Here is a 25,255-nt window from a genome sequence, read left to right as displayed (position 1 = left end):
TGGGGGAGGAAGACATCTGGATAAGGCAGGCAGAGAAAAGGGTCCCAAACATTAGCATCCAAATAGAGGAACATATGGGTGACAGCAGGAGAGGAAGAGGATTCTCAGGATCAGAGTTCAATTATCCCCAGATCCATGGGGAAAAACATACAGGTGACTAGCAGAGGAAACAACGAGGAGTCCAGTGGCACCTTAAAGACTAACAGATTTATTTGAGCATAAGCTTTCGTAGGAAAAAAAAGAAAAACTTCTTTAGATGCATGGAGTGAAAATTACAGATACATGCAGAAATATACTGACACACGAAGAGAAGGGAGTTACCTCACAAGTGGAGAACCAGTGTTGACAGGGCCAATTCAATCAGGGTGGATATGAGCCACTCCCAATAATTGATGAATGTGTCAGTAACAAGAGAGGGAAAATTGCTTTTGTAATGAGCCAGCCCAAATTAATGGTGTTATGTTTGCAAAAGAATTGTAGCTCTGCAGTTTCTCTTTGAAGTCTGTTTATGAAGTTTTTTCGTTGAAGGATAGCTACTTTTAAATCTGTTATTGAATGTCTAGGGAGATTGAAGTGTTCTCCTACTGGCTTTTCTATGTTACCATTCCTGATGTCTGATTTGTGTCCATTTATTCTTTCACGTAAAGACTGTCCAGTCTGGGCAATGTACATGGCAGAGGGGCATTGCTGGCACATATCACATTAGTAGATGTGCAGGTGAATGAGCCCCTGATGATGTGGCTCGTGTGGTCGGGTCCTCTGATGGTGTCGCTAGAGTAGATATGGGGACAGAGTAGGCAATGGTGTTTGTTTCAGGGATTGGTTCCTGGGTTAGTGTTTCTGTGGTGTGTAGTTGCTGGTGAGTATTTGCTTCAGGTCGGGGGGCCATCTGTAAGCGAGGACTGGCCTACCTCTCAAGGTCTGTAAGAGTGAGTCAACACTGGTTCTCCACTTGTAAGGTAACTCCCTTCTCTTCATGTGTCAGTATATTTATGCCTGTATCTGTAATTTTCACTCCATGCATCTGAAGAAGTGGTTTTTTATCCACAAAAACTTATGCCCAAATAAATCTGTTAGTCTTTAAGGTGCCACCAGACTCTTCGTTGCTTTTGTGGATACAGACTAATAGGGCTACCCCTCTGATACTTGGCAGAGGAAAGGGATTTTAAGGAGTACTCCTTCTGTGCCTGAGAACATCCTGACCTCCAGCAAGTGTTAGGGCTGCAAGTCTCAGCAAGTGATTGCACCTTCCATGCAGATTACAGAAGGATTCCTCTGTCCCACTGACAGGCCCACAATGATCTCCAAGAGATCTATGGCGACTAGAAAATGTCTGTTAAGATGCTTCATACTGGGCTCTTTATGTACCAGCATATCTTTATGTGCTGGAGAGTGGAGGGCCCTAGATAATTAAAGCCCTTTCTTAGGGACCCTCCATCTACTCTGCAGATCATGGGAATGCCAGCTGATGACAAGAGTGTCCTTATTGCCATCAGAGGCAGATCTAGCCGTCCTTTACCCACCAAATACTTCTACAGCACTTCAAGCAAGGAGATTCATGCTAACTGTGTCTCTGTAACCTGGGCAGGTGTTGGGTTACGCGTTTCGGGTGAATAGTTTCCTCCATCACAACTAATGAACTTGTGCCCACAAGGCCTTTGCATGAGAACATGCAAAGATTTCCATAATAGCTGGGCGCGGGACAAGACAGACTACACGTAACACAGATCCAGAGACTTCAGAGGAAAGGGTTCATCACCCCCTGTGAGGCAGGGGGAAGAGCAGAGCCAGTCAGTGGCAACAAAGGCTGAGGCAGGTTACTGGGTAGCTGTGGAAACGGCCCTGCTCCGGCCTGCGGGAAGGCACTCATGGAGACGGGGAGGGTCATTGGCACGCTGCTGAGCGGAAGAGGGAGTGAAGCACTGTAGGTCATGGAGTTCATGGTCATCCCCATGGTCATGCCTGGCACCGGGGAGCTGGTCCTCATCTGATTGAGTGTTGGTTTGATCTGGTCACTGGTGCTGAATGGGTTTGTGGGAGAAGGTGCACTGAGACCTGTCAGGAGAAAGTACACAGCATCATCAGAGATACAGTCTACTAGACAGGAAGTTAGGGGATAGGGTTAAAGGTCAAGGCTAGTCACTGGCCGCAAAACATACTGCTATTAAATTCAACTGCTAAATCGATGATTCAGGAACATTCAGGCTTTGACTCAACCTCAGAAATTCAGACAGAAGACTGAAAAAATTAGCTTGAGAAGTTAAGTTCAAACAAAAGCTTCTGTCATGAGTTTCAGGCTGACCTCCGTTTCCTGGCCAGGATTAGAACTTCAGTGTGGTTTTGTTTTCATTATGATACTAAGGGCAAAGCTCGATCACTGTAGGTGCTGCATGTGAAACCAAGTCATTGTGAAAACATTCCCAAGGGTCCGCACACCATCCTTTTGTGGCCTTCTGATTCACATCAGCTCATGAGCCACCTGAAGGTCCCACCTGTCATCCTTACATAGTCCACCAAGAGCCTCAGGGTACATCTACACTGCAACGTAAGCCCGGGGTTAGTAGAACTCAAGTTAGCAGACTCTGGGTTTGTTAATTTAGGGCCTGAGCATCTACACTCATTTGTAACCCCATCTCAGGAATTACTGAACCTAGGGCTTTGGCACCTACACTGCATTGTGCAGGCCCAAGTTCAACCACCCGTATTCCAGACTTCCTAGCACCCTCCGAATATGTGGCTGCTCTAGCCTTTTGTTCGTGGTGCAGCGTGGGAAAATCTGACTGTCCACCAAACTTGGACAAAGAAAGCTGGCCGATGGGACTGTGGGATACTTTTTGCAGATTCCCAGAGCACAAGTTCAGTGGGGCTGCATTTACACTGCAAAGCAACAGGGCTTGAACCCTGGGTCCCAGGTTGACTCAGGCTCGGACCCTTCATCCCTGTGGGGTCCTGGGACCCTGGGTTAGTGCAATTTGTGTGTAGACAGAATGGGGATTAGGCTTGAGCCAGAGTTTGAACCCTAGACTTACGCTGTAGCATAGATACACCCTCCAAAACTGCACAACATCCTTCAGCGGCCTTTTTGACTGGGCCCTGTGCCCCATGACCTACCTGACAAAAATGGATTATGAGTCTTCAGGGTTGCAGGGGCAACCACCAAGGAGTCCAAATTCACCAAGGAGGAGGCAGTTGGGCCAAGAAAGGACTCTGGAGTTTTACAATCTTTCCTTTCTTTGTTGGGGTCAGTAAGAGAGTCTCCTAAGCCCGCAAGATCAAAAACATCTGTGTTTTTAACTCCATTCTGCTTGGTGCTGGGAATCGGGTCGCCAAACAGGTCCAAATCTAGAACAAACAGCAGAGACTTAATAGCATAACAAAGATGGGATAATGAACGTCAAGAGAACAACAGGCAGAAGTGTGGACTGCGATATGAGAGAAACAGAACAGTGCATCCTGCAGACTGAATGCACCATAAGCCTAGTGATGTTGCCTCTCTGCTGACTGTTGTGTCTTGAAGAATCAGAAAGCACACGCTTGAATTGCCTTCACAAATGCTTCTCTTTTATCTGGGACAAACTCTCCTTAACACAGATTGTTGTTGCAGGGAGTCGAGCTCAGAAGTAGCATCTCTGCTTCAAGAAGCTGCGTCCTCTGTCTGCTCAGCAGCAGGTCGCGGCATACATTGTTGCCAGACTCAGAAGACAAATGTCAATGGAAGTTTGCCCCAGCTGTTCCCAAGTATTTCTAGCTAATGGAAAAACAGTAGCTTGCACGGACTCCATCTTCGCCCATATGCAAATACTTTGGGATAGTTAACCCTTTCGTCAGATGTCTAACACAAAGATGAAATTGTACGACACTATGACAGTGAGAGACTTTGGGGTCAGTAGCCATATGCCATGTTATAATCACGCAGATGCATGCCACAATATGAAACAAATATACCCTCCCACAGAGCCCCAAAGAAGCTCTCACCCTCACACATCCGCCGACTTCCCCCCTGTTCCACAGTGCCCTATTTGCCCTTCTGGCCCCAGCATCCTTGATCTGTTCGGACTCTCTTACCAACAGGGCTGGTAGGCTTGACAGAGGATGGGGCCTGTGAGCTCTCATGTTCCAGCTGCTCTGTTGGTTGTGGCGGTTTTCCAAACAAGTCAAAAGTGACATCACCTGAAGCTGAGAGGAACAAAGGAGACAGACAGACCCAGAAGGGAAGTGAGGAGAAGGAAAACAACAGAGCAAGGACAGAGGGAATCAATTTTTAAAAGGGACAAAAACAAGGCAAGACAAGCAGAGATGGGGAGTTAGGGGTTAAGGAGAACATAGAACACCAGAGAGAGGGAGAAAGGAATGAAATAGGTCAGTGAGTCCTGAAGCTACCTGTATGAATGAACCACCGAGTCCAAATCAGTGACCCATTGACCAACCAATGCCAGCAGACGAGACAGAGAAACTAAGCACGCAAGGGAGGGCCCACTTCATACATGCCATCCTCTGCAGCCTGGCAGCTTCCCCGACTGTTAGTGCCTCAGAGGGCAACTGGAAGGTGTGTTCAGACCAATCGCAGACCTGCAGGGACAGGCACGCCCCATGACTCCGGAAACCTGTCACCCTTCATTTCTATCCTAAGGCCTGCACAGACCGAGAAAAGCTAGCAACCCAAAGAAGTGCCAGTGACCTGAATTCCTTTCTCTAAAGGAAAGAACCATTGTTGAGAAATACTTAAATTCTGAGCTCAGTTGGGCAGGGGACATCTTTTGTGTTTGTACAGCACCTTGCACAGGGGGCCCTTGGTACCATAGCTCCAAGGCACAATGGCAATACAAATAATACGTAAATAATCATCATTAATTAGTAACAAAGGCAAGGAAAAGATATTCACCAGGGGCCAGACTCTGATTTCATTCACATGCATTTAAATTCAGAGTCATTTCACCATGAATGTATGCCCATGTAAATGAGATCAGAATCTGGCTTCTTTTAAATATCCATTCCTCCACTGATTTCAGCCGCGTTACTGCAAGTTTACACCATTGTAACTCAGATCAGAGTCAAGCCCTAAGAAATTTGCTTTCTCAAGTATTCTTTGTCTGCAAATTTGTGCTTCTACACATTTGTGGCTCTGATTCCCCCGTGTGGGCCTTACCAGCACTGGTATCACTCTGTGTAGTCCAACTCTTGTAGCATTTTTTCCCCCAGTGGGACTAATGTAAATTCCTCTATCACACACTACTGTCCTCCTGGGGGTTTTCCCCTTTGGGCGTTGCAAGGACTTTCACCATACACTGGACAGACCTGATCTGTGGTTTTGTTATTCTTCTCCCAGGGGGCTATACCGTTTTCACAACAACTCTCTTTTGTGTATAGACATGGCTAAGAGTGGGTCTAGGTCTCCCAGTGTGCTCAAGATTTAGGCAAAAAACTGCTACAATCTCCTCCTCGGGAGAGGGATCAGAGTGGAGCTGGCAAAGTGGACCATCAAAGACGTTCCCTGGTAAGGAAATACAAGACGCAGGTATTAGGTGAGATTTGTTAGAGGATCAGAGGAAACTGGATCCCAAAAGAAGGCATGTGATGATAAGTATCGTGAGGAAGTCAGGAAGAATAATCCTGAGCTTCAAGTAGCAATGGAAACTGACAAACAAAATGAGCTTCTCTTACCTGCCCTGGGAGGACTGTCAACGACACCTCCCCAAGGATCAGCAGCAGAAGTAGCATCAGCAGAAGCTTTAGAAGGTGGGGATGCCTTTACCCAGGCATCTGCTGATGACAGACTTGAAGAGAGGGGGGTCTTCTCCCAAGGGTCAGAGGAGGAGGAGGAGGAGACTATGGGAGGAAGATCCCAAGGCCCTGTGGAGGTCTGGTTGATTGATGCTGCCATCTGGCTTAGAGGATCCCCGGAAGCAGCAGGGATTGGAGCCCAGGGGTCTCCAGAGGTGACCCAAGAGGCTCCTGCTGGTTCCACATTGGACTTTAGACCTGGAAGACACACAGGAAGTTGTGGAATGAAGGGAGGGAACCATTCAAAGGCATTGCAGAGAGAACTGAAACACAGCCAGGGGTGGGGCAAAGGGGCAAATAGGTTAGAGAGGAGCAGGAGAAAGAAAGAAAAGAAAAGAGCAGGTAATCGGGAAAGAAACGCATAAAGCAAAATGAGGCCAGAAGGCAGGATGCATTTAGTAATCAGCTCATGTTTACCATTTGCAACCCTTCTTCCTTCATTTCTCGGTTCTGTTCAATAGAGCGGGTGTGGTTAAAAGCTGCTATGAGATTGCAGTGAGTGAGCAGAGGATAAGGGGAAAGGGCAGACAGAGAGAACACAATCAAAGATTCTTACTGTTAGGTTCCCCAGAATTGGACAAGGACAGATATGGACAGGAGAAGGTTCTGCCATTCTCCCAAGCATCAGCAGATTGAAAGTTGCCCCCACCTGGAATATCCCATGGGTCAGCTGAAACATGGGTTGAAGTTACTGGCGCTGGTCCAAAAATGTCTGCCAGCTCCGCAATAGAGGACTAGAATTGTAAGGAGAAAAAGAAACAAGTTAAGGATCAGGGATACCTGCAAGGCCTTGTCCGATATTGCTCCTGGAGTGAAAGGGGCTACTAGAGGGGTTTTTCCCAGGTAACTCCAGACATCACCTCATACAGACGCTCCCCGCTTACACAAGCGTTCTGTTCCAGAACCCTCGCGTAACTCGAATTTTGCATAAGTCGGAAACGTATACCCAACCATTACGCAAAAAACAAAACCAACAAAAAAACTGTATTTCTAGCTTATGGAACTTTTTCCGTAAGTGCGGATTTGCATAAGTCAGGTTTGTGTAACATGGGAGACGTCTGTACTTCCTGCAGAGAAGCAACCTAAGCTTAGATCTTAGGGCTGGGCAGGAATGCTCTGATCTGGCTTCTCTCTGTAGTCAAGAAATACGTCATTTAAAATCTATTCCAGCTAAAGCTTTAAGTGAATGCAGCGCTCATGCACAAAGCCAGGGGGACAGCAAGGCCAGCTGAACTCTTCTACTTATGCACACAACAAATACAGCAGAGCAGAAACAGGGCAAGTGTCTCCCAGCCCGTTCAAACCCATCCTGGAGGGACAATCCAGGGATAATTCAGTTTTCCTGGTCAGGCTGCTAATGAGGTGTGAACTGTTATGGAGAGTCTTTTTTTTGTTTTTTAAATCATGCAGACATGAAGCATTACACTGAGATCACCAGATCAAGTCACATACACCAGTGAACAGCCATCAAGTAAAATCCCTTTGCTCATTACCAATCTAGGATAGATTTGAACCAGAGACCAAGAGATGGAATGTTCTGTACCTCATTATATATCTCCCCAGACCTCCAGACCACCAACTAAAGCTTTTCACCTGACTTTTCTTCATCTTATCCTCTTCTTCCTCCTCCTCGATACCCATGTGGGTCTCTTGCAGTGCCCTCTGTAGCAGTGAGTTCTCTCCTTGGCATGCCCTCACTTCCTGCAGTCAAAATGGACAGTGCATATGTCCGGGATGTGATCAGTAAAGACACAGGATAAATGATCACCAATGTGCACTGACTCTCTGCAGAGAGACCAAGGGCAGAGGCTGCTGTGCCCGAAACTGTAATGCATTAGCCAGCAGCAGCCTTGTTTTATTTTACTGATGTATTTGCACATTTCATGATAAATCCACTGTTAGGAATATGCAGCACACAGCTTTAAGAGCAGTGAAAGTACGTTTACAGCCAAGCAGGCACCAGAAGCAGAAGGACTGGGGTACACCACTTCCCAGGAAGACACCAAGCAAGGCAGAAAATTGTACAATGTTTAATACTCCAAAGGTCCGTTTAGAAACTCATGAAGTTAGAATCCAAGAAGAGGAAAGTGCCCTTTGACCTGCTGGGTGTGGGGTACCTTCTCATGCTCCTTTTTGCTCAGGCTGAGCGCTATCTGCAATTGCAATTCTTCATCTGTGCTGGTGGCTGGAGGAAGCGGCTGCTGCCAATGAAGGAGAACTGAATGAAATTGCTTCTTTGACTCTAGGTCTCTGAATTTGCTGCCAAATTATCCCCTTTCTTGTAACCATCTTTCTTTCAATCCCTCGCCTGTTATACGGTAAGTCATTTTATTCAGCCATTTATCCATTTAACTGTTGCTACTCTTTCTTCCATTTAGATAGTCAGCCACGATCTTAATGTCTATTCTTTCATCCATCCATCATCCATGCACCAATCCATGTGATCTTTCCTCCATATACTTATCAATCGTTTTTTCTTTCCTTTTCCATCCAGTCATTCACCCACCCACTGTTTTGTCTGTTCATCTACTCTTCTAGCACTCTGCCCGTCAATCCATTGCTGGAGGGGCTGGTTTAGAAGCTTCTGGGTTGAAACAACACCACCTTGAAACCACAGGTTTGAATCCTGGCACAGTTGACTTTGCCCGTCACAATGAGGCCCTAACACCAACATCCCATCTGTATTACGTGAACATAAAAGATCCCATAGCACTTTTCTTAAGTCCTCCCACTGTGGTGCCATCAGCTGGCTGCTGCACTCCACCTCAGAAATGGCTGCACTTCAGTGACATTGTCTTGTAAAGCACTGTGGGATCCAGGATGAAGGGTGGTATATTAATGCAAGATGTTGTGTGTCCTCTATTATTTGACATACAAACACCTTGCCACTTCAGGCTCATCTGTGCCCTATAAGATTCTGTCTTGCATTGTGTTTGTGGTTATAACTTTTGTTTAGACTTTTAGCTGTCTGGCTTGTCAGGCCTCTAACCGTACAGCTTCCCAGTGACACTTCTTCCCCTTGCTGAGATCAGAGCATAGCAAGGGCAGCCTTTGCAAAAGCTAAACACTTTGCAAACTGCTCAGGAGTTCAGTGGATGTTTCTGCTCTTTTATCTCCATGGGAACATCATTAGCAGATCTTCCATTAACAACACTGATAAAGAATAAAAACAGCTCCTAGCATTGCTATAGCAGTTTCTGAGAATCAGAGAGCTCTACAGGTGTTACCCGTTAATCCTCAACACCCTTGTGATGACACCATTATCCCCACTTTTCAGATGGGAAAACTGAAGTACAGATACGTTAAGCAAAGATCCTATAGTGCAGGGGTGGCCAAATTTACTGATCCCCTGAGCCGCATACAACAATCTTCAGAAGTTCGCGAGCCAGGGCACACCTGCCAAGGCTCCAGGCTTCAGCCCTGTGATAGGTTCCTGACGGGGCTTGGGGCTTCAGTCCCACTCCTGCTAAAGTCCTGAGCCCTGGCAGGTGCGCCCCGCAGGGCTGAAGCCCCAAGTCTCCCTCTTCCCACTGGGCAGAAGCCCCTATCCCACCACCCTGCTGCAGGCAGACATCCTGAGCTTCCCCCTCTTCCCCAGTCTGGTAGGTGGAGAATGCAGTGAGGGACATGGGGGGCTCTGTGAATGGCACTTTGACGGTAAGAGAGCAGCATGTGGCTCATGAGCCACAGTTTGGCCACCCCTTTTATAGCGTATTAGTGGTACAGCCCATAGGACAACCCAAGACCTTACTCCCAGTCGACTACGGACCATGCTTCTTCTCTCACCCAATGATAAAACTAAACAGATTTATGTGCTGCAACAAACTCTGTCCCTCTTCCATCTCATCACTAACTGCTGGACCAGCACAGGTTCCAACTTCATCCAACAGGCACACAAACAGCCCAGTGAATACTGCTACATCGTATGTTGGAAAATATTCAGATCTTGTCTTCGGTGTAAAACGCTACCACATTGGGGGCCCCATTATACCACGGATCAGTGGGAGCAGGACCAGGCTGCATTTTGACCATGTCCCTCCATGCTGACAATGTCGATTTGGTGGACATACAGTTTGGGCCCACTAAAAGGTCAAATATGCAGATGGGACCACAACTACTAGCCGCAACAATTCACATCCCTAAGGGATCCTTCAGCAAGGCTTGATGGTCTGTGAGAACTCATGAGTGCTAAAGGAGCCAGGAACAGTGGAAGAGGGCTATTCTGCATGAAGCAGTGTGACCTAGACACAGAGGGTGGCTCTAGAGTCCCATTACTTGGAGTGGGGGGCAAGCAGTCTGGGACTCTGGGAGGTCACGATTTTAGAAACAAAACAACCTTCCAGGAGTCCGAGGGCTAGTTAGACCCCTGGAAACTCTTGGATTTTAAGAGTTTAAAAAAGGAAAACTTGGCTGATGTGTCAACGGTTACCTATGAAAAGGTGAAGGCTCACCAGTCTGCTGCTGTTCCATTGTTTAACATTGGATAACTTTGTACATATTTTGGCCTCTCTGACCATTATGTGGGGCCCCTTGAAGACTGTTGGGTGTGGGGGGGGGGAAATAAATGTCCCCTTTGCCTCCCCCATTCCCCAGTTGTGCCTGGCTTGCCTAGATGGGTGGTTCTAATGGGCTTGTTTGACTGGAATGTTCCTTCAGCACTAACCACAGTAGCTTCCTTGATAAGGTCTGGGAAGCTACAAAGAGCCACATTTCTGGGACAAAAATAGGGACACAAGTTCTTTGAAGTCCATAAAAGAGCTTCCAGGAAGGGAAGGGTGGGAAATGGTGACTATTTTGCTCAGAAACAGGGATGGTGGCCTTGTAAGTAGCAATCCTATAACTAGCCAGGCACCCAGCAACTGTGGGTGTGTCTACACTACCCACTGGATCAGCGGGTAGTGATCAATCTATTTGGGATCGATTTATCACGTGTAGTGTAGACGTGATAAATCGATCCCCGATCACTCTCCCATCGACTGCTGAACTCCAGCTTGGCGAGAGGCAGAAGCAAAGTTGATGGGGGAGCTGTGGCCGTCGATCGAGCACTGCGAGGATGCGAAGTACATAATTTTAATTAGATTTGGATACGTCGACTTCAGCTGCGCTATTCTTGTAGCTGGAGTTGCATATCTTAGATCGATCCCCCCACAGTGTAGACCAGGCCTGTGTGTAGCTCCAGAACAAAGAGGAATGCTAAGGCCTAGAGCCAATCCTAGCACAGGGACAACCTCAACCACCAGAGGCGAAGCCAGGAGAAGACGTTTGAGAGACATTTTGGTCCAAGCTTCATTTAAATATAGACTACAGTGAAAAGGGAAAGCCCTGACCCTGGAACTGTCACCCAAAGGGTGGTGGTGTCCCTTAGTGGCTTCGTCCTCCTCAAATATCATCAGTATCAGTAGAGAGAGGCAGTGCCAGTTGGTGTTAATCTGAAACTGTGTGTGTGTAAACAAACAGTCTCTGCCTGGAAAAGGGGAAGCAGATCAGCTGATAAGAGAGCTGGGGAAAGTACATGAAGGACACAGGCTCTAGGCTGGGATTTTGGGGCTGACTCTAAAACGATGAATATAACAGCAAGATGGGAAAGACCCATTAAGTTATCTTGTCTACCCTCCACTCCACTCCCCCTGGCCAAGGCAGAATTGCTTTCTACGATGTCTTCCAGACCTTTGTCTAGCCTCATTTCAAATGATCCAAAGTGACTTAATTCAACACAGTCATGTGAAATGAACTTAGTGATCAGATGCACACACGCTAGCACAACCGAATTCAAATCACAGCTAGAGTCACAAGTACACGGACCAGTTCTCCAGGACGTTTACAATTCCTGGTACAGAACCCATTCTCCCCGGGGGACACAGGTTCTCCCTGGTATCTGTCAAGGAAATAACAGAATCGTTCTGGGCACATCAGCATAAAACCTTCATGGTTAAAGTAATAGAATCAGAGTAATTTATACATGAAAGACAGTGGGTGAAATCTGGGCCCCATTGAAGTCAATGACAAAACTTCCATTAACTTCAATATCATCAAGATTTCACCCAATGTATTTAGAGAAGCTGGATTACGTATGAGCTGTAGGGAGTCCTGATTCCACATCTCCAGACTGGACTCTATTTACCTTCTTGGAAACCATCTGATGGCACATGGAAAAGGACCATTCATCTTCAGGACAACCACACAGAAGAAAGGATTTAGATGCACCACATCTATCTTTCCGAGACTGTTTGGGATTGATTTAAGATGTACTGGTACAGTGCACGCACCAAGTCATAGTCTCACTTGCATGCACAGGATATGAAAGGGGCAACAACTGTGCAATTAATCCTCATCATGCCACGAGATGCTGACGTGCTGTGTGAGAAAACAATACTGTGCACACTAGCATGGGGGTTGACAGAGCCTACAAATCTCTCTCTCATGCCTTACTACCACGATCCCATAGACTCAAACTTTAAGGCCAGAAAGGACCATCATGCTCATGTAGTCTGTCCTTAACATCGCAGGCCACAGGACCTCACCCACCCATTCCTATAACAGGCCCATAACCTCCGGCAGAGCTACTGACGTCCTCAAAACTTGATTTAAAGACTTTAAGTTACAGTCTCCTACAGTTTACATTTACTGCAGTTCAAACCAGCAAGTGACCCTTGCCCCACACTGCAGAGGAAGGGAAAAAATATCCAGGGTCTCTGCCATTCTGACCTGGGGGAAAATTCCATCCTGACCCCAAATAAGGCAATCAGTTAGACCCTGAGCATGTGAGTAAGACCCACCAGCCAGACCCCTGAGAAAGAATTCTCTGTAGTGACCCAGAGCCCTCCCCTTCATGCGTCCCATCTCCAGCTGCTGGAAATATTTGCTCACAGCAGTTCTGGATGGGCCATGTGACATTGCAGGCAATCACTCCACCCCACAGGAGGCGGCTGCAAACAGTACCTTCTCAGCCTCCTCTCGACTCATGGCTAGTGCAAGCTGTAACTGCAGTTCCTCCTCTCCAGTTGTCTGGGGTCTTGCCTGTTCCAGGTCTGAGGTGTGCTGAGGGGATGAGGAAGAGGCTGAGATAAAAAAAGAGGAAGAGTTCAGACTGAAAGAGGAGGAAGAAAAACAATCTCTGGAGTTGGGATGTTTCCAGGAGTCAATCCACAATGATCACCCACCTTCTCCGCCTTGACGGGCTTTTCTGCTCTCCCCTTATTCCCACCACCCAGCTCAGCTACAGGACCTTCGTACTTAGCAACTGCCCTAAATGCTTGGGAAGCTTCTCCTAGTGTCATGGACATCACAGAGCACTCAGAGAGACAGTCTGCCTTTAAAGAGCTGGAGTTCGACCACAGGCCTGACTAAGGAGAAGGGTGGGGATTGGAGTCAGAATGCAAGTGGAACAATTACTCCTCAGTGTGCTAGGAATAAAATTGTGTTTGTCAGCAGGGACTCTGCTAGCACAAGAATCTCTACACAATGGCAGAGGCACTCCACCAAATCAGGCAGCTTGATGGGAGGATAGGAAACTATCAGAAAATAGTTGAGGCTAATATTAAAAAAAGCAGCAGCTAGAGAAACATTTTAGAGTTGCAACCTCCTAAACAAGCTCCCGGTGTTCAAGACTGCATCTCTGTGGTGCTTCCTTCACTTCTGTGTTCTGAGTGCCTTGTTTACCCATTAATTAATAATGCCTTGAAGACAGGGAGAAATTCAGACTCTGTGAGAGGTAGAGTCAGAGCCTTAGCTTTTACTATCCAGAATGCCAGCTGCATATGAGGATGGCCCAGAGGAAGACCAAAGGTCACCTACCCCATGATATTAAAACAGAAAGAAAACTGTGTCTGCTTCACAGTGGAGACTATTGGCAATGTGGCTAGAAAGTAACTGATATGAGTTTAGAGCCACTGCCCTAAAAGACAATGTTATGGACTAGGCTGTCAAGATAGATAAGAGCAAGCCCAAAATATTCCTTCTGAACTTCAGACACCCAGTGATCCACTTCCTTTGGATCAGAAATACCCATGCTTGCCATACCATGCACGGTCTGTAGCACTGCAGCACTTACAATTAAAGGATGATGGAGACCCCCTCGGCCTGCCATAGTCTTCTCCATACTGCGATGTCCGCCTACCATAAGAGAGCTGCTGGCTGCTGCTGATGCCCGTGCCCTCAGTTGACATGCGCTCTTTGGTTTTCAGGGCATGAGCCCTTTCCTGCTTCAGCTTCTCCTCATCCTTCAGCAGGCCCATGACCTGCTTGACTTTCTCCCGCACGTTTATGCCTTGGTCCTTGCCGTCACGGTCTGTGTACTGGAAGTCTTTCAGAGTCTGAATGGTGTAAAGGTTCTCCCGGCACTGATGGGCCACCTTCTCTGATCCAGTTTTGATGAGGTAGTCCAGCAGGGTCAGTGCCTTGTACACGTGGCGCCAGTTCTTGCCACTGTCGTTCAGCCGCCTCCAGATCATCCCCATGATCTCTGCGAAAGCCACTGTGTTGAAGGTCAGATCTGCAATCTCAGACATCAGGGAGCTGGGTGGACCCCAGGAGTCATTGGAAGTTGCCTCACGCACCTTGATCTCTGCCTCCGAATAATTGTGCACAATGTTTTTTACCTGCCGGCGCAAGGCAGAGGTAGTCATGGCTGAACCTTGCAGAAAGTCCACAATGGGCAATGAAGAACTGAGGAATAAACAGCCTGGGACCCAGTGGGAAAGTCACCGTTCCAGCTTCACCAGTGAAAGAGCTCTAGCTCACTAGATTTTATGCTGATCTGGAAAACAGACAGAAAGTGAATACAATCACCAGTGAAAAAGGGACCCAGTTTGCATTCCCAAAGCACTTCTGTTGCTCTCTGGCAGCTCCTGCAGTAATTTTCACCTTTAATGCATATCATCAAGATATAGTAAATGTAATATGAAAAATTATAATAGTTCTATTTCAAACATCCTTGTATTTTGTGACTTAACCTTGCTACTTACTGCAGCTAAAGGCAGACAAGTTAAATTTTTATTTGATCAAGATGAATCCAAAGGAAAAATGATATAGAAAATAAATAGTCAGTTCTTATAGTTTCTCCAGATATCTCCTCTTGTATTCTGCAGAAATAGTTGGATCGGATTTTACCATGTGGTTCTGCTCCTAAAAGTAACTGTCTAAAAATGGCACCTTCTTCCCCCAAAGATCTGCTTCCTCTATGTACTGAGCCTCACATAGTGGCAAAAATAGGTGTATACTGTTTTCTCAATGGAAACACACTATGGGAGAGGGAAATGGATTCCAGTCTGTCAATTCTATGCATCATCAGAATTGTTAACTAAGTTCAAGATGCATCTGCCTTTAGTCAACAGGGATTTTTATACTGCTGCTGATGTCACTGAAGGAAAAGAAAACAAGCGTGACTCTTAGATCCCAGGCACCTTTTTACAAGTAAACTCAGCAAATGAGTTTCTTTGAGAGGCAATAAATATGGAATCCCCTGCTCTTGTTTTCCCAATCACTTGTCGAACTGTGATTCTTCTCCTGGAAATTATCCACGGCCTTCTCCTGTTAGAGAACAATCGGCTCAAGCCTGAGGATTAGTGCATCAGTTTGGCTAAAATAAGAAACTTTCCCCCTAACAAACCTCTACCCTCAGACTCAAACTGACAATTCTCTGAGCTTGTAAGCTGGTTCTGGATCCCAGCAAGGGAAGCAGGTGCTGCAATGCACAAGAGAGCCTATTCTCATGATATTTCCTACCAGAAACAAAGGTGCTAGAGATGACAAGATTTCTGAGCCAGTTCCGTGCACCCAGCCATTTTGGGTAAGCATCTCAAACTCTGGCATGCTCAGGCAAGTCAAACTGATCCTGAGAATGTTGAGGTTGAGAATGCTAGATTTTGAGAGACTCTTTATGCACCAGAGGCCAAATCATGGCTCCGCTGAAATCAACAGGAGCTTTGCTATTGCCTTCAATAAATCCAGGGTTTCACCCCAGACTTTGGGTTCAGTTACAGGAATTTTGTTCAGGGTGTATCTCCATCCTGCATCTCTGTAGAGAAATGACCGGCAGGTTCACCAAACCTCTTCCTCTCTTTCCTAGTTTCTCTCACGGCATTACTAAGGTAACCCCTTGTTCTTGGAATGGACACTGATGGGGGTCAGTAAATCTGAAGGTGGGATACACTAAGCAATACTCCCCCTCAGGGTCTGAGAACAGGCATTTCACAGAGCCCCTGTTGCCTGAAGCACAGGAAGATAAAGCTTGGACTTAGTATTTAGTGGTGTATCAGAAACAAGCATGGTGGTTTCAGTCCTGTTCCTGGGTGTCCACATCTCACCCGGTGCTAACTGACCCCACTGTTATCAGTTTCAGCGGAGAAGCTGAATGCAGATTGGGTCATGGAGACTGGATTACTGTCCAGCTGCCCTGGTGGCTTCTCCCGGTCAGGCTCGGGTCATTCTGGTGCAGGGAACTTGCACTACTCTTGCCTCTCCTGTAACAATAACCTCGAGCACTTCACACACATTAACTCAATTAGTCCTCGCCGCAGCAGGGAAAGGTTGCAATCCTCCGTTGACAGAAGGGATAAGTGAGACACAGAGGTCAAGTGACACCTTGCAAGCCAACACGGAAGATCAAGATGAGAACACACAAGGCTCTGGTGCTGGCCTTGGGCTCAGCCCTCCAGACCACATGGCCTCCTGCTGCCACTATGCCTGTCCTGCAGATAGAACAGAAGCCTGCAGGTAGAACAGAAGCCTGCAGCACCTTTCCAGAGCACGACACTCGCTACAAGATCTTTTTTAAACAAGTGCATTCCCCATGCAGGGTCTCTGTCATGTTCCTGCCACGCTGCAGCCCACCTAACTGCTGATGTTATGCTCAAGCAGAGGTAGCAAGAGAGAGGTGGGTGGAGGAGAAATTAATTTGATAGAGGGTGGAGGTGGTGGGTGCAGAAAGATGAGAACATTTTACTTTGCATTTTCTTTCAAATGAGCACAAAGTATCTCTCTCTCTCTCTCTCACACACACACACACACAGGTGCAGAGCAGCTAAGCCATCCTCCAGAGTCTCAGGGACAGGATTTGCATGTGTAGAAAGTAACCCTCAGCCCAGTTGCGATGAAAAGACGATGCATGTTACAATGAGGTTTTCAAAGATGTGTCAACAGAAAAGAAATTGGGACCCATGACTCTCAACCAACGGTGGTGACGATGACGGCTGCAGTGTAGACAGGGCACTGATGTTTTAAAACTGTCATTTAAATCTATTCTGAGTAACCTGCGGGGCCCCAAGCTTCTGGAAGGGAGGGAACAAATCAGGGCAGGAGTTTCCCTCACTCCAGTTGTCTGGTGATGGAGGAACTGTAAGGACCCTGTGAGTTGTTTCCTCCTTCCTCGGGAGAAGGGCAAACCACGACTTGCAGAGCTACCCCAATGATCTCTTGGATTGCTTGTGCTCAAGGCCAACCTTTTCTTTCTAGGCCCACCCCCTTCACTTCCCTTCTTGTGCTCCAGCTAATGTACGCTTGGAGCTCACCACACAGCACTGCCCGCACTGCCCCAAGGAGAAGGCACAAGTCTGACCTGTGCTAGAGACCTTCTCCCAATTCCACACTCTGACTGGGTTTGTCCCTGACCCTGCACTCATAAGAGTGCAGCGACACAGTAGTTTCAGTCCTCACCTCCTGGCTTGAGAGGCAACTGTTGGGAGGTGACCGCTCCCTGGAATTCAGTTGCTACAACTTGTTTTCATCCTTACCTTCCTGAGTGACTCAGCTATAACCTCCATTAGGGAACCTCATTTTCTCCATGATGGAGTCGGGGCTGAAAATAGCTTCACGCGAACACACCCACGAAGAGCACGCATCTCCCACCACCTTCCATTAAACCAGCCATGTCCTAGAATTGCTTAGAGAACACCTCAGATGAACAGGCCTTGCCTCTGCCTGGGTATGGCCTGGTTAACCCCATGGCCAGTGGTGAAGAACAGGCCACCCACTCACCCCACCCAGCCAGTGTAGGCATCACACTCACTGAGGCAGAGAGAGAGGAATCCACAGAGATGGCTATGGGACTAAAGAAGTTTCTTTCAAGACACTTTCTTGTATTGATTTCCTTTCACAGTGCAGCACAGCTGAACCCGCTTACTGTCTTTAGATCTTAGTGCGGCTAAATGTCAGTAAAATGACTGCAGAGACAGCAGGTGGGGGGAAACATTCACTCCTTACTGCTTAAAAACAACTGAGCTGATCAAGTTAAGTCCTTCAGGATCAAGATCAGCATTTTCCCTTCTGACTGCAACAAGGTTATTGACCAAGTTCCACCTTCCCTGCTGGCAAACACTAGGCTTTTTCTGATTAAATTCTCCCTTGTATCAAAGCCTCAGCTCGGGACATTCCCTTCTAGCTCCCAGCAGGTTCCCTCTTCAGTAGAAGCCCCAGATCCGGACATTCCCAATGTGCCAACTGGCACCAGGATTGTCTCCAGTCGGCAACGTGAGCTGTCCATGCAATTATTCACCTGCTTGCAAAACTTCCCAGAAAGTTTTCAGTTTTTATGATGTCCAGACACACAGGAACGAAAGAAGGAGAAAAAACAAAAGTTGGACATGGGTGGCAGCACGGAGGAGGCAGAGTGTTTGTGCCTGGAGCCCTGCCAATGGCGTTAAAAGCAGTGAGTTTTATCGAACACAATATCCCCAGGAATATAAAGGGAGTGAAACAGAAACCGTGTGGTAGATAAGGCAGCACCAGGCAGCCTCATATGGAATTACTGCAGTGACCTTGAGCAAAAAGCAGTCAGATGGGGAGAAGGACACAGTGGCTCAGCACTGAACCAAACTGCAGAGTCTCCACCAACCAGGGAGCTTTAGTGATCCCAGCAAAGGGGAAAAGAAAGGGCCTCAGGAGGCAACAAGAAAGAGACCAGAGCAAGAGGAGACAGGGAGAGAAAGGCAGGGAAGGGAGAGGAAGAGAGACAAGTAATGATTGGGGTAGAGTGGTCGGGGGCAGACTGACAGGTGAGAGAGATGAGGAAACAGAGGAAAAGACTCAGGGAGACAGACAAGGAAAGGGAAGATGTCAGCAAGATGAGGATGGGAGAAGGAGGAGAGACAGATGGGGAAGAGAAGAGAAAGATGGGAAAAGCCTTGTTAACTTTAGCAATGTGCACGGCCCTCCCTCTTGGAGAGAACGTTGCCCAAAGCAAAGAGAAGAAGCAGGTGAAATCCAAACAGCAATCAGAACTACAGTGCGAGGAGTCAGCCTTCGGCAAAGGCTCCATCCGTAGCTGCTTTCCCCTGTGCCTGAGATGCTCCTAATAAGCCCGCAGTCAGGTTCCAAAAGGCCATTGCTTGCCCCTTCTCAGTACGCCCCACTGGGCACCAGGCTCACAGGGAAGTACCCAGTGCTGAGGGAGGGGGATAAGTTACAGGAACTAGGAACGGGTTGGACTCTTCTTACAGCTGACAAAGATAGAAAGGGAGGAAAAGACAGAGCTAGAGACAGGGAGGGAGGGAGTCTGGCTGTGAGACCAAGGGTGAAACTTGCGAAGAGCCCAACCAAACACTCAGGTTCTAAGGAAAATCCTAGCCAGCATCAAATCAAAGACAGGAGCCCACCCTGACATGTTCAGGTAACTACATGCAAGCACACGCAAAGCACACACTTACCCCCTCGGCTGCATATGCCTCCATTCAGATCTGCAATAGCTTGGGGGAATTACATAATCCCCCGGGGATCTTCTTTTCCCTTCCCAGATGTCTGGAACTCCAGGCCCTTCTCCTGTGTGGAGGGTGTTTCACAGGCAGAGGGGCACCACCACTTCAAGAGAACAAGGGACGTCCCAGGGCAGGTGTCCTGAGGGGAGGCCTGAGCTGAAGTTGGCCAGCCAGCCCAGGGAAGTCCGTTGTACTGAGTGGAAGTGACCACAATGCTCAGATGACCAGTGCGACACCAGGGAGGGTGGGGGAGGAGACACCAAAGGAAAGAGTTGGGTTTAGGAGCTGGGGCTACACTTCAAGCCAGCCCCTGACCCTGGGAAGGCTCCCCTGTGCTGTTCTATCCATATGGCGCTGCACCCCGTGTGAGTGAACATCCCCCAGTCGCCACCATCCAGTACCCTGGGGAGGTTGGGGGAGTAGGGGAGGTTTTGCCCTACCTCAGTCATCCTGAAGCAGCCTCATCTCAGAAACTTCGGGCCTTCCTGCAGGGGGCTGCTGGAGCTCTGCTGGAAAAAAAAAAATCCTACAGCTTTGCCAAACTAGTGATGAAAATCAAAATGTGCTTCACTGCAGTCTGAGATACTCCAGCGTCCAGAACCTTCCTCCCCACCCCCACCCCCACCCTCCTCCAACCTGCCTCCCCTGCTATCCATCCAGTCACCCTCCTGCTTACCACAGGATAGCTCCTGTCTCTGGCTATGGTCCCCAGACATCCCAGCTCAGCAATGCACAGGGAGAAGAGTCTTACCTCTGGCACTGGCTTCCTCTCTTGTCACTGTGACTCTGAGCCGTGCGATCAGCAGACGGTGCTCCGATCAGCCCTTATACTGTTCCCTGCCGATGACTGTCCAGGCTTGGTGCAGGTTCAATCCCAGAGTTCCTAAATCCACCCAATCCAGGAAGGGCTACATCCCCTCCTCGCTGCTCCCCCCGGGGACCAGGCAGTGTGTGCTCGGAGGTGGATGGGGAGAGCTACGCTGTAGTTATTCCCTGAGACTGTCAGAAATCTCTCTGCTTCTTGCGCACTGCACGCACGGTGTGAAAGTTGCTAAGCTGGCTGGGCAGGTCTGTCTCAGCTCTAACAGGACACAGGCAGGACTGGCTGCTCTCATTAACCCCTTCAGGTCCACAGACTTCACAAAAGCTCCCAGTTCTTATTGTCCCAGCAATGATATGCCTCTGTGAAGCTAGCAGAGAAGTCCCAGCTCTCTTTAACCTTTCAGTCGCTGTATGCAATAGGGAAATGATGGAGGGACCCCTTTGCTGAGAAATGCAGACTGTGTACAGAGGACGGAGGATGTTTAAACGCTCAGTCACTGTCCCTTTTGGCTTCCAGCCAGTCACTTATTTTTTTAGGCCAGTGTTCTACTGTAGTCCAGAGCTGCAGCTTCCTCTGGACTCTGCCAGCTGATCACAATGCACCCCAAATGGCATCCCAGCCCCTGTTCAGTCGCATCTGTTAAGATTCTACAGGATCTAAGTTTGGAACAGCTTCGCCCAAAGGAGCAGGCTCTTCGCTTTCAGCGTGTCTCACGGCCTCTCCTCAGTTGTAGGAGTGAGATTTTCGGCTTCCATCTGTAGTGTGGTGGCCCTTCCCCGAAGAACTACCAGACTCCGGCTCAGGGAGTGAAGCACTGAATGACATTCAAGAATAAGTCAGATCTCTTGCTGTCATCATCACCACCCACACACTCCCCTAACCTTGGCCTACTATTTTAATCACTGACAGGATTTCAGGTTTTTTTTTTTTTTTTAATATTAGAAATCCCTGACATCTTCTTCATAGAGAATACATCTTCTGTGCAGAGATATTCTTGCGGGTAATCAGTAATTAATTCCCTCCATGCCCCCTCTATATGATGCACAGAGAGAGGGAGCTTTGAAAGCAGTCCCACATATGCCCACTCCAAAGCCAGGTCAAGACACATGTAAACAGGTTACTTATGCTGAACTGAGCCATGGAGCCAAAGGCTCTGCCTCAGGCTACACCAGAGAAGGTAATCTGGGAAGATACCTAACAGCCACCTCCTGGGCCACTCTAAGTCTCCTCAGGATGACCCTCAACTCAGAGTTCGTTGCTGTCTGAAAGACAGCCTACCAGGGGAAAGAGAGGAAAGGTGTATGGCAGGTCATGCTCCTGCCTGGGAATTAGAGCGTCCACTCCCAGCATGAGTGGAAAAGACCACCACCAGAATCTGCTCGCACGAGATGGCCAACAGGATCCTCCAGTGGAGATAAAGCAAGAGGAATACCATCTGGCCAGTCTAAGGCACTGTCTTTTCTTTATCTTCACTTTCTGTTTATGAGGATGTCTGTGTTCTGATGTTATATGGGATACAGTCATATGCCACCTATAAATTATTTTTCATACACCATGCTATAAATTATTAAATACTTAAAATTAAATGCCAAAGCATGGAGGAAAGGGATCCTTCCTGCCTGACCTGTATGGCTTGGCAGCTTGGGATCTAGATCACCCATTATCCCTTTGGCTAAAGAAATGACCCTCTCTTGAGGGCTCATATTCCAATAGAAGGGCACGCATTGGGGCTCTTAATAGATTTTGTCATCTGAACACAGCCAGGCCCTACAAGGGTGTTTTCCCCTGAAAGGAAGAAGTACCAAGCTACTCTGGACATCAACCAAGTCTGCAACTGTAGAGCCAGGTAGGATGAAATGGACACCACCACACGGTAAGTGGAAGCCAAAAATCTAGTTCCCACGCCTGTTAGGAGAAAATGAGACACAATGAAAATGAAGGGCTGCTCCTTGCCCTGCCTGCTCAGCAAAGGACACACACCTTCAGTGCAGTGCTATAAGGAAATATAAACTGCTCCTTGAGACAACATGCTACTAAAAACTACTAGCAAATGCTGATAGACACCAAAAGTTGGAGGAAAACAACTCAGCAAAAAGAATGGCTACTTACCGTGCATTCACTGTGGTTCTTTGAGATGGTGTTGGCAGTGAAGATCCCACTGTGGGCATGCATGGGGCCCAAATGTGCAAGATCCAAGTTTTTGCACAGTGGTCACCTCATGCTCCCATGCAAGGGCATATAGGGCAGAATGGCCATCACTCTGCCTCACAATGCAAAGCCTAGGGTTGCCAAGGACTCTGAAAAGTGAGGGATGGAGGGTGGGTCATGGGATCTTCACCAACTACATCTCAAAGAGCCACAATGACTGGACAATAGATAACTGTTCCTTCTTTGAGCATATGTCAGTGGGAATCCCCCTGTAGGTCACTGGCAAACAGTTTGCTCTGAAGATGGTGGGAATGAGGCGTCTCAGCTGCATTAGTTGAATAGTGATTGTAGCACTATTCTCCTGAGGTTAGCATCCAACCTAGCAGCTAAGTCCAATGTGTCATGTCTGACAAAGGTCAGTGAGTTACTCCATGCTGTTGCCCTACAGATTTAGGATATTGCCACATTTCTGGAGTAGGTGGAAGATGTCACTTGAGCTCTGGTGGAGTGAACCTTAACATCCAAAAGGAGAGATACTAGCCAACTAGTAACATATTGAGATGGCATGTATTATGCTCTGGTATATTCTCTGTGATGAATCACCTGATTTTATGAGTGGCTGGCTATGGCTCCAGATAAACAAGGAGCCAGTCTGGATGGGTTTGTTCTGTCAATGTAATAAAGTAAGACTCTGGCAACATGCAAGTTATTTTTTGGTACAGAATGGGGTTTCAGGAAGAAGATAGGTTGATTAACTGATTGGTTCAAATGGAATTCCAAGACCATCTTCTGGATGAACACAGAATGAGATTTCAACCCACCTTGTCTCTGAGTAAGGTCATAGGAAAGTTCAGCCATGAATGCTTGCAACTGACTAACTCTCCCAGCCAGAATTATGACAATTAGAAAGACTGCCTGGAGAGTGAGACAGTGTAATGAGTGTTCTGAAAGAGCCTCAGAGGGAGGCTCCATGAGATTCCGGAGGACAATATTGATTTCCCATGCAAAGTTCTCTGACCTATGGGTAAACATGTAACAGGCTTTTGAGACACTTTGATCCTGTTGGGTGCAAGATGACTGAGCACGACTATAAAGAAGGATAAACAAGCTAAAATTGCTGCCCGGTGGAGCTTAACAGAGCTGAACAAAAGGCAAAGTGTTTTAAATGCAATAAGTAGTCAAAGATCTTCAACATCAGAACCTGCTCTGGGTCCAGGCTGTGTTGGGTTATACATTGAGATTCTTTCCCATTTCAAGGGGGGAAAGTCTTTCTTGTAGCCTTCTTCGTACTCTGTATCAGGATCACCTGAACCTACAAGGAACAGTCTTTTTCAGTAGTACTCAGCCAGCCAACATCCAGTGACGAGGGGTCTGGATGAAGTATCTGACCATGGTTCTGAGATACTGGGACCAGGCAGTCTGGGAGCTGGTTAGGAGGCCAGATGGGCATCTGTAGTCGGTCTGTCAGCCACAACTGTCTCGACCAATGAGGAGCTACAAGAATGAGTGTGGCTCTATCCATCCTGATCCTGGATATCACCCTATGAATCAGTGGGAAGGCATGTAAAAGGCCTTGATTCTACGGCAGAAGGAAGGCATCTCTTAATGATTCAGGGTTCATGCTCCTTCTGCAGCAAAAATTCTGACTCTTGGCGCTATCCTTGATCTGCAATCGGAGTCCCCCATCAATAGAACACTGGCTCTGTGATGAACCTTGGCAGTGATTACTGATGGTTGGTGACAGACTGTCTGCTTAGGTAGTCTATTAGATGGCTGCTGACTCCTAGGAGATGAACAACTTGAGTTATCCCGGGCTGGTGACACCACGTTCTGAGCTTGGTAGCTTCCTGGCACAGGGGTGATGAGCTGGCACCTCCTTGCTTGTTTACTTAGTACATTACAGTTGTGTTGTCTGGCAGGATCTGCACTGTTGGATTTTATAGAACACCTCGGGATACCATATAAGGTAGCCATATGACTCTGATTTCCAGGATGTTTATGCCCAGTGGAAAGGGGCAAGGCAGCTTCCAAAGGTCATGGTAGGCTCAAACATGGCTCTGGTGTGGCTCCTAACATTCCCATCAAACCTGCTGCTGCTAGGAGGATGCTGGGTGTATGACGGAGGAGGATGGATGCCTCCTGAAGCAACAGAGTCCCCTTCTAAGTGGGCAGTCAGCTCTTACCACTTGTTAGCTCTGCAGATAGAAGGGTGTTCTCTGCCTCTGTTGAGGCTAGCACTTGTAAGGGCTTATGTCAGAAAAGGAATTTATTCAAATACAATGAATCATCTCAGATAATACAGGTGTTACTGTGTGCACGCATATATAATATTAGCAACAGTGCATTTAACCTTTCACCCAAGAATCTCAAGGCATGTTGCAAATGTAAATTAATATAGATATTGATATATTTTCTTCATAATGCCAAAGCCTTTTCTAGTGCACAGAGTCCAGCTGCTTTAATGGGGAGGCTGCACGTTTCTGAAACAAGGTGCCAAGCTGAGATAGACTACATCCCAGCTTCCTCTGGATTTGAAAAATGTCCTGAAGCCAAGGCTAAATGGTGTGGGTGTGGCATTAAGAAATGATAAGTTTCCACAAAAAGATGCCATGGTAACTGACAGACACACCAGGAAATCCAGACAGAGCTGGCAGCAGGGGAAACAGGCAGACACACATGGAGAACAAACCAGCACACAAGGAGAGGGGATGATTAGATAGAGGCTAACAGGGCTAACTCCTGCTCTCTTTACTCACAGGGTCAATTCCATTGATTCTGATTCCAATGGGACTAGCTCTGGGAGTAAGGGGAATAA

At 47.5% G+C, this 25,255-nt stretch overlaps 1 protein-coding gene across 3 annotated transcripts; it reads right to left on the bottom strand.

Moving 5' to 3' along the window:
* Nucleotides 1–1,388: 1,388 nt before the first annotated feature.
* EPN3 (epsin 3) lies at nucleotides 1,389–20,263 on the bottom strand. Of its 3 annotated transcripts, XM_032785126.2 has the most exons (10): nucleotides 20,221–20,263; nucleotides 19,910–19,975; nucleotides 13,832–14,536; nucleotides 12,721–12,839; nucleotides 7,375–7,482; nucleotides 6,431–6,515; nucleotides 5,662–5,979; nucleotides 4,066–4,176; nucleotides 3,112–3,342; nucleotides 1,389–2,055 (listed from the first exon to the last, which is right to left on the bottom strand). In XM_032785126.2, exons 3-10 carry the CDS (start codon nucleotides 14,403–14,405, stop codon nucleotides 1,739–1,741), a joined length of 1,863 nt encoding a protein of 620 aa, XP_032641017.1. In that variant the 5' UTR covers nucleotides 14,406–14,536; nucleotides 19,910–19,975; nucleotides 20,221–20,263; the 3' UTR covers nucleotides 1,389–1,738. The 3 variants fall into 3 exon arrangements, with proteins under 3 accessions (XP_032641017.1, XP_074927819.1, XP_074927818.1); XM_075071718.1 differs by lacking the exon at nucleotides 4,066–4,176; XM_075071717.1 differs by lacking the exons at nucleotides 19,910–19,975; nucleotides 20,221–20,263 and having other exon boundaries at nucleotides 13,832–14,633.
* Nucleotides 20,264–25,255: the final 4,992 nt, after the last annotated feature.

Source organism: Chelonoidis abingdonii, chromosome 13 (genome assembly GCF_003597395.2).
Source record: "Chelonoidis abingdonii isolate Lonesome George chromosome 13, CheloAbing_2.0, whole genome shotgun sequence".
NCBI lineage: Eukaryota > Metazoa > Chordata > Testudines > Testudinidae > Chelonoidis > Chelonoidis abingdonii.
Note: the sequence above shows the minus strand (reverse complement) of the source record. Positions and strands in the feature narration are given on the sequence as shown.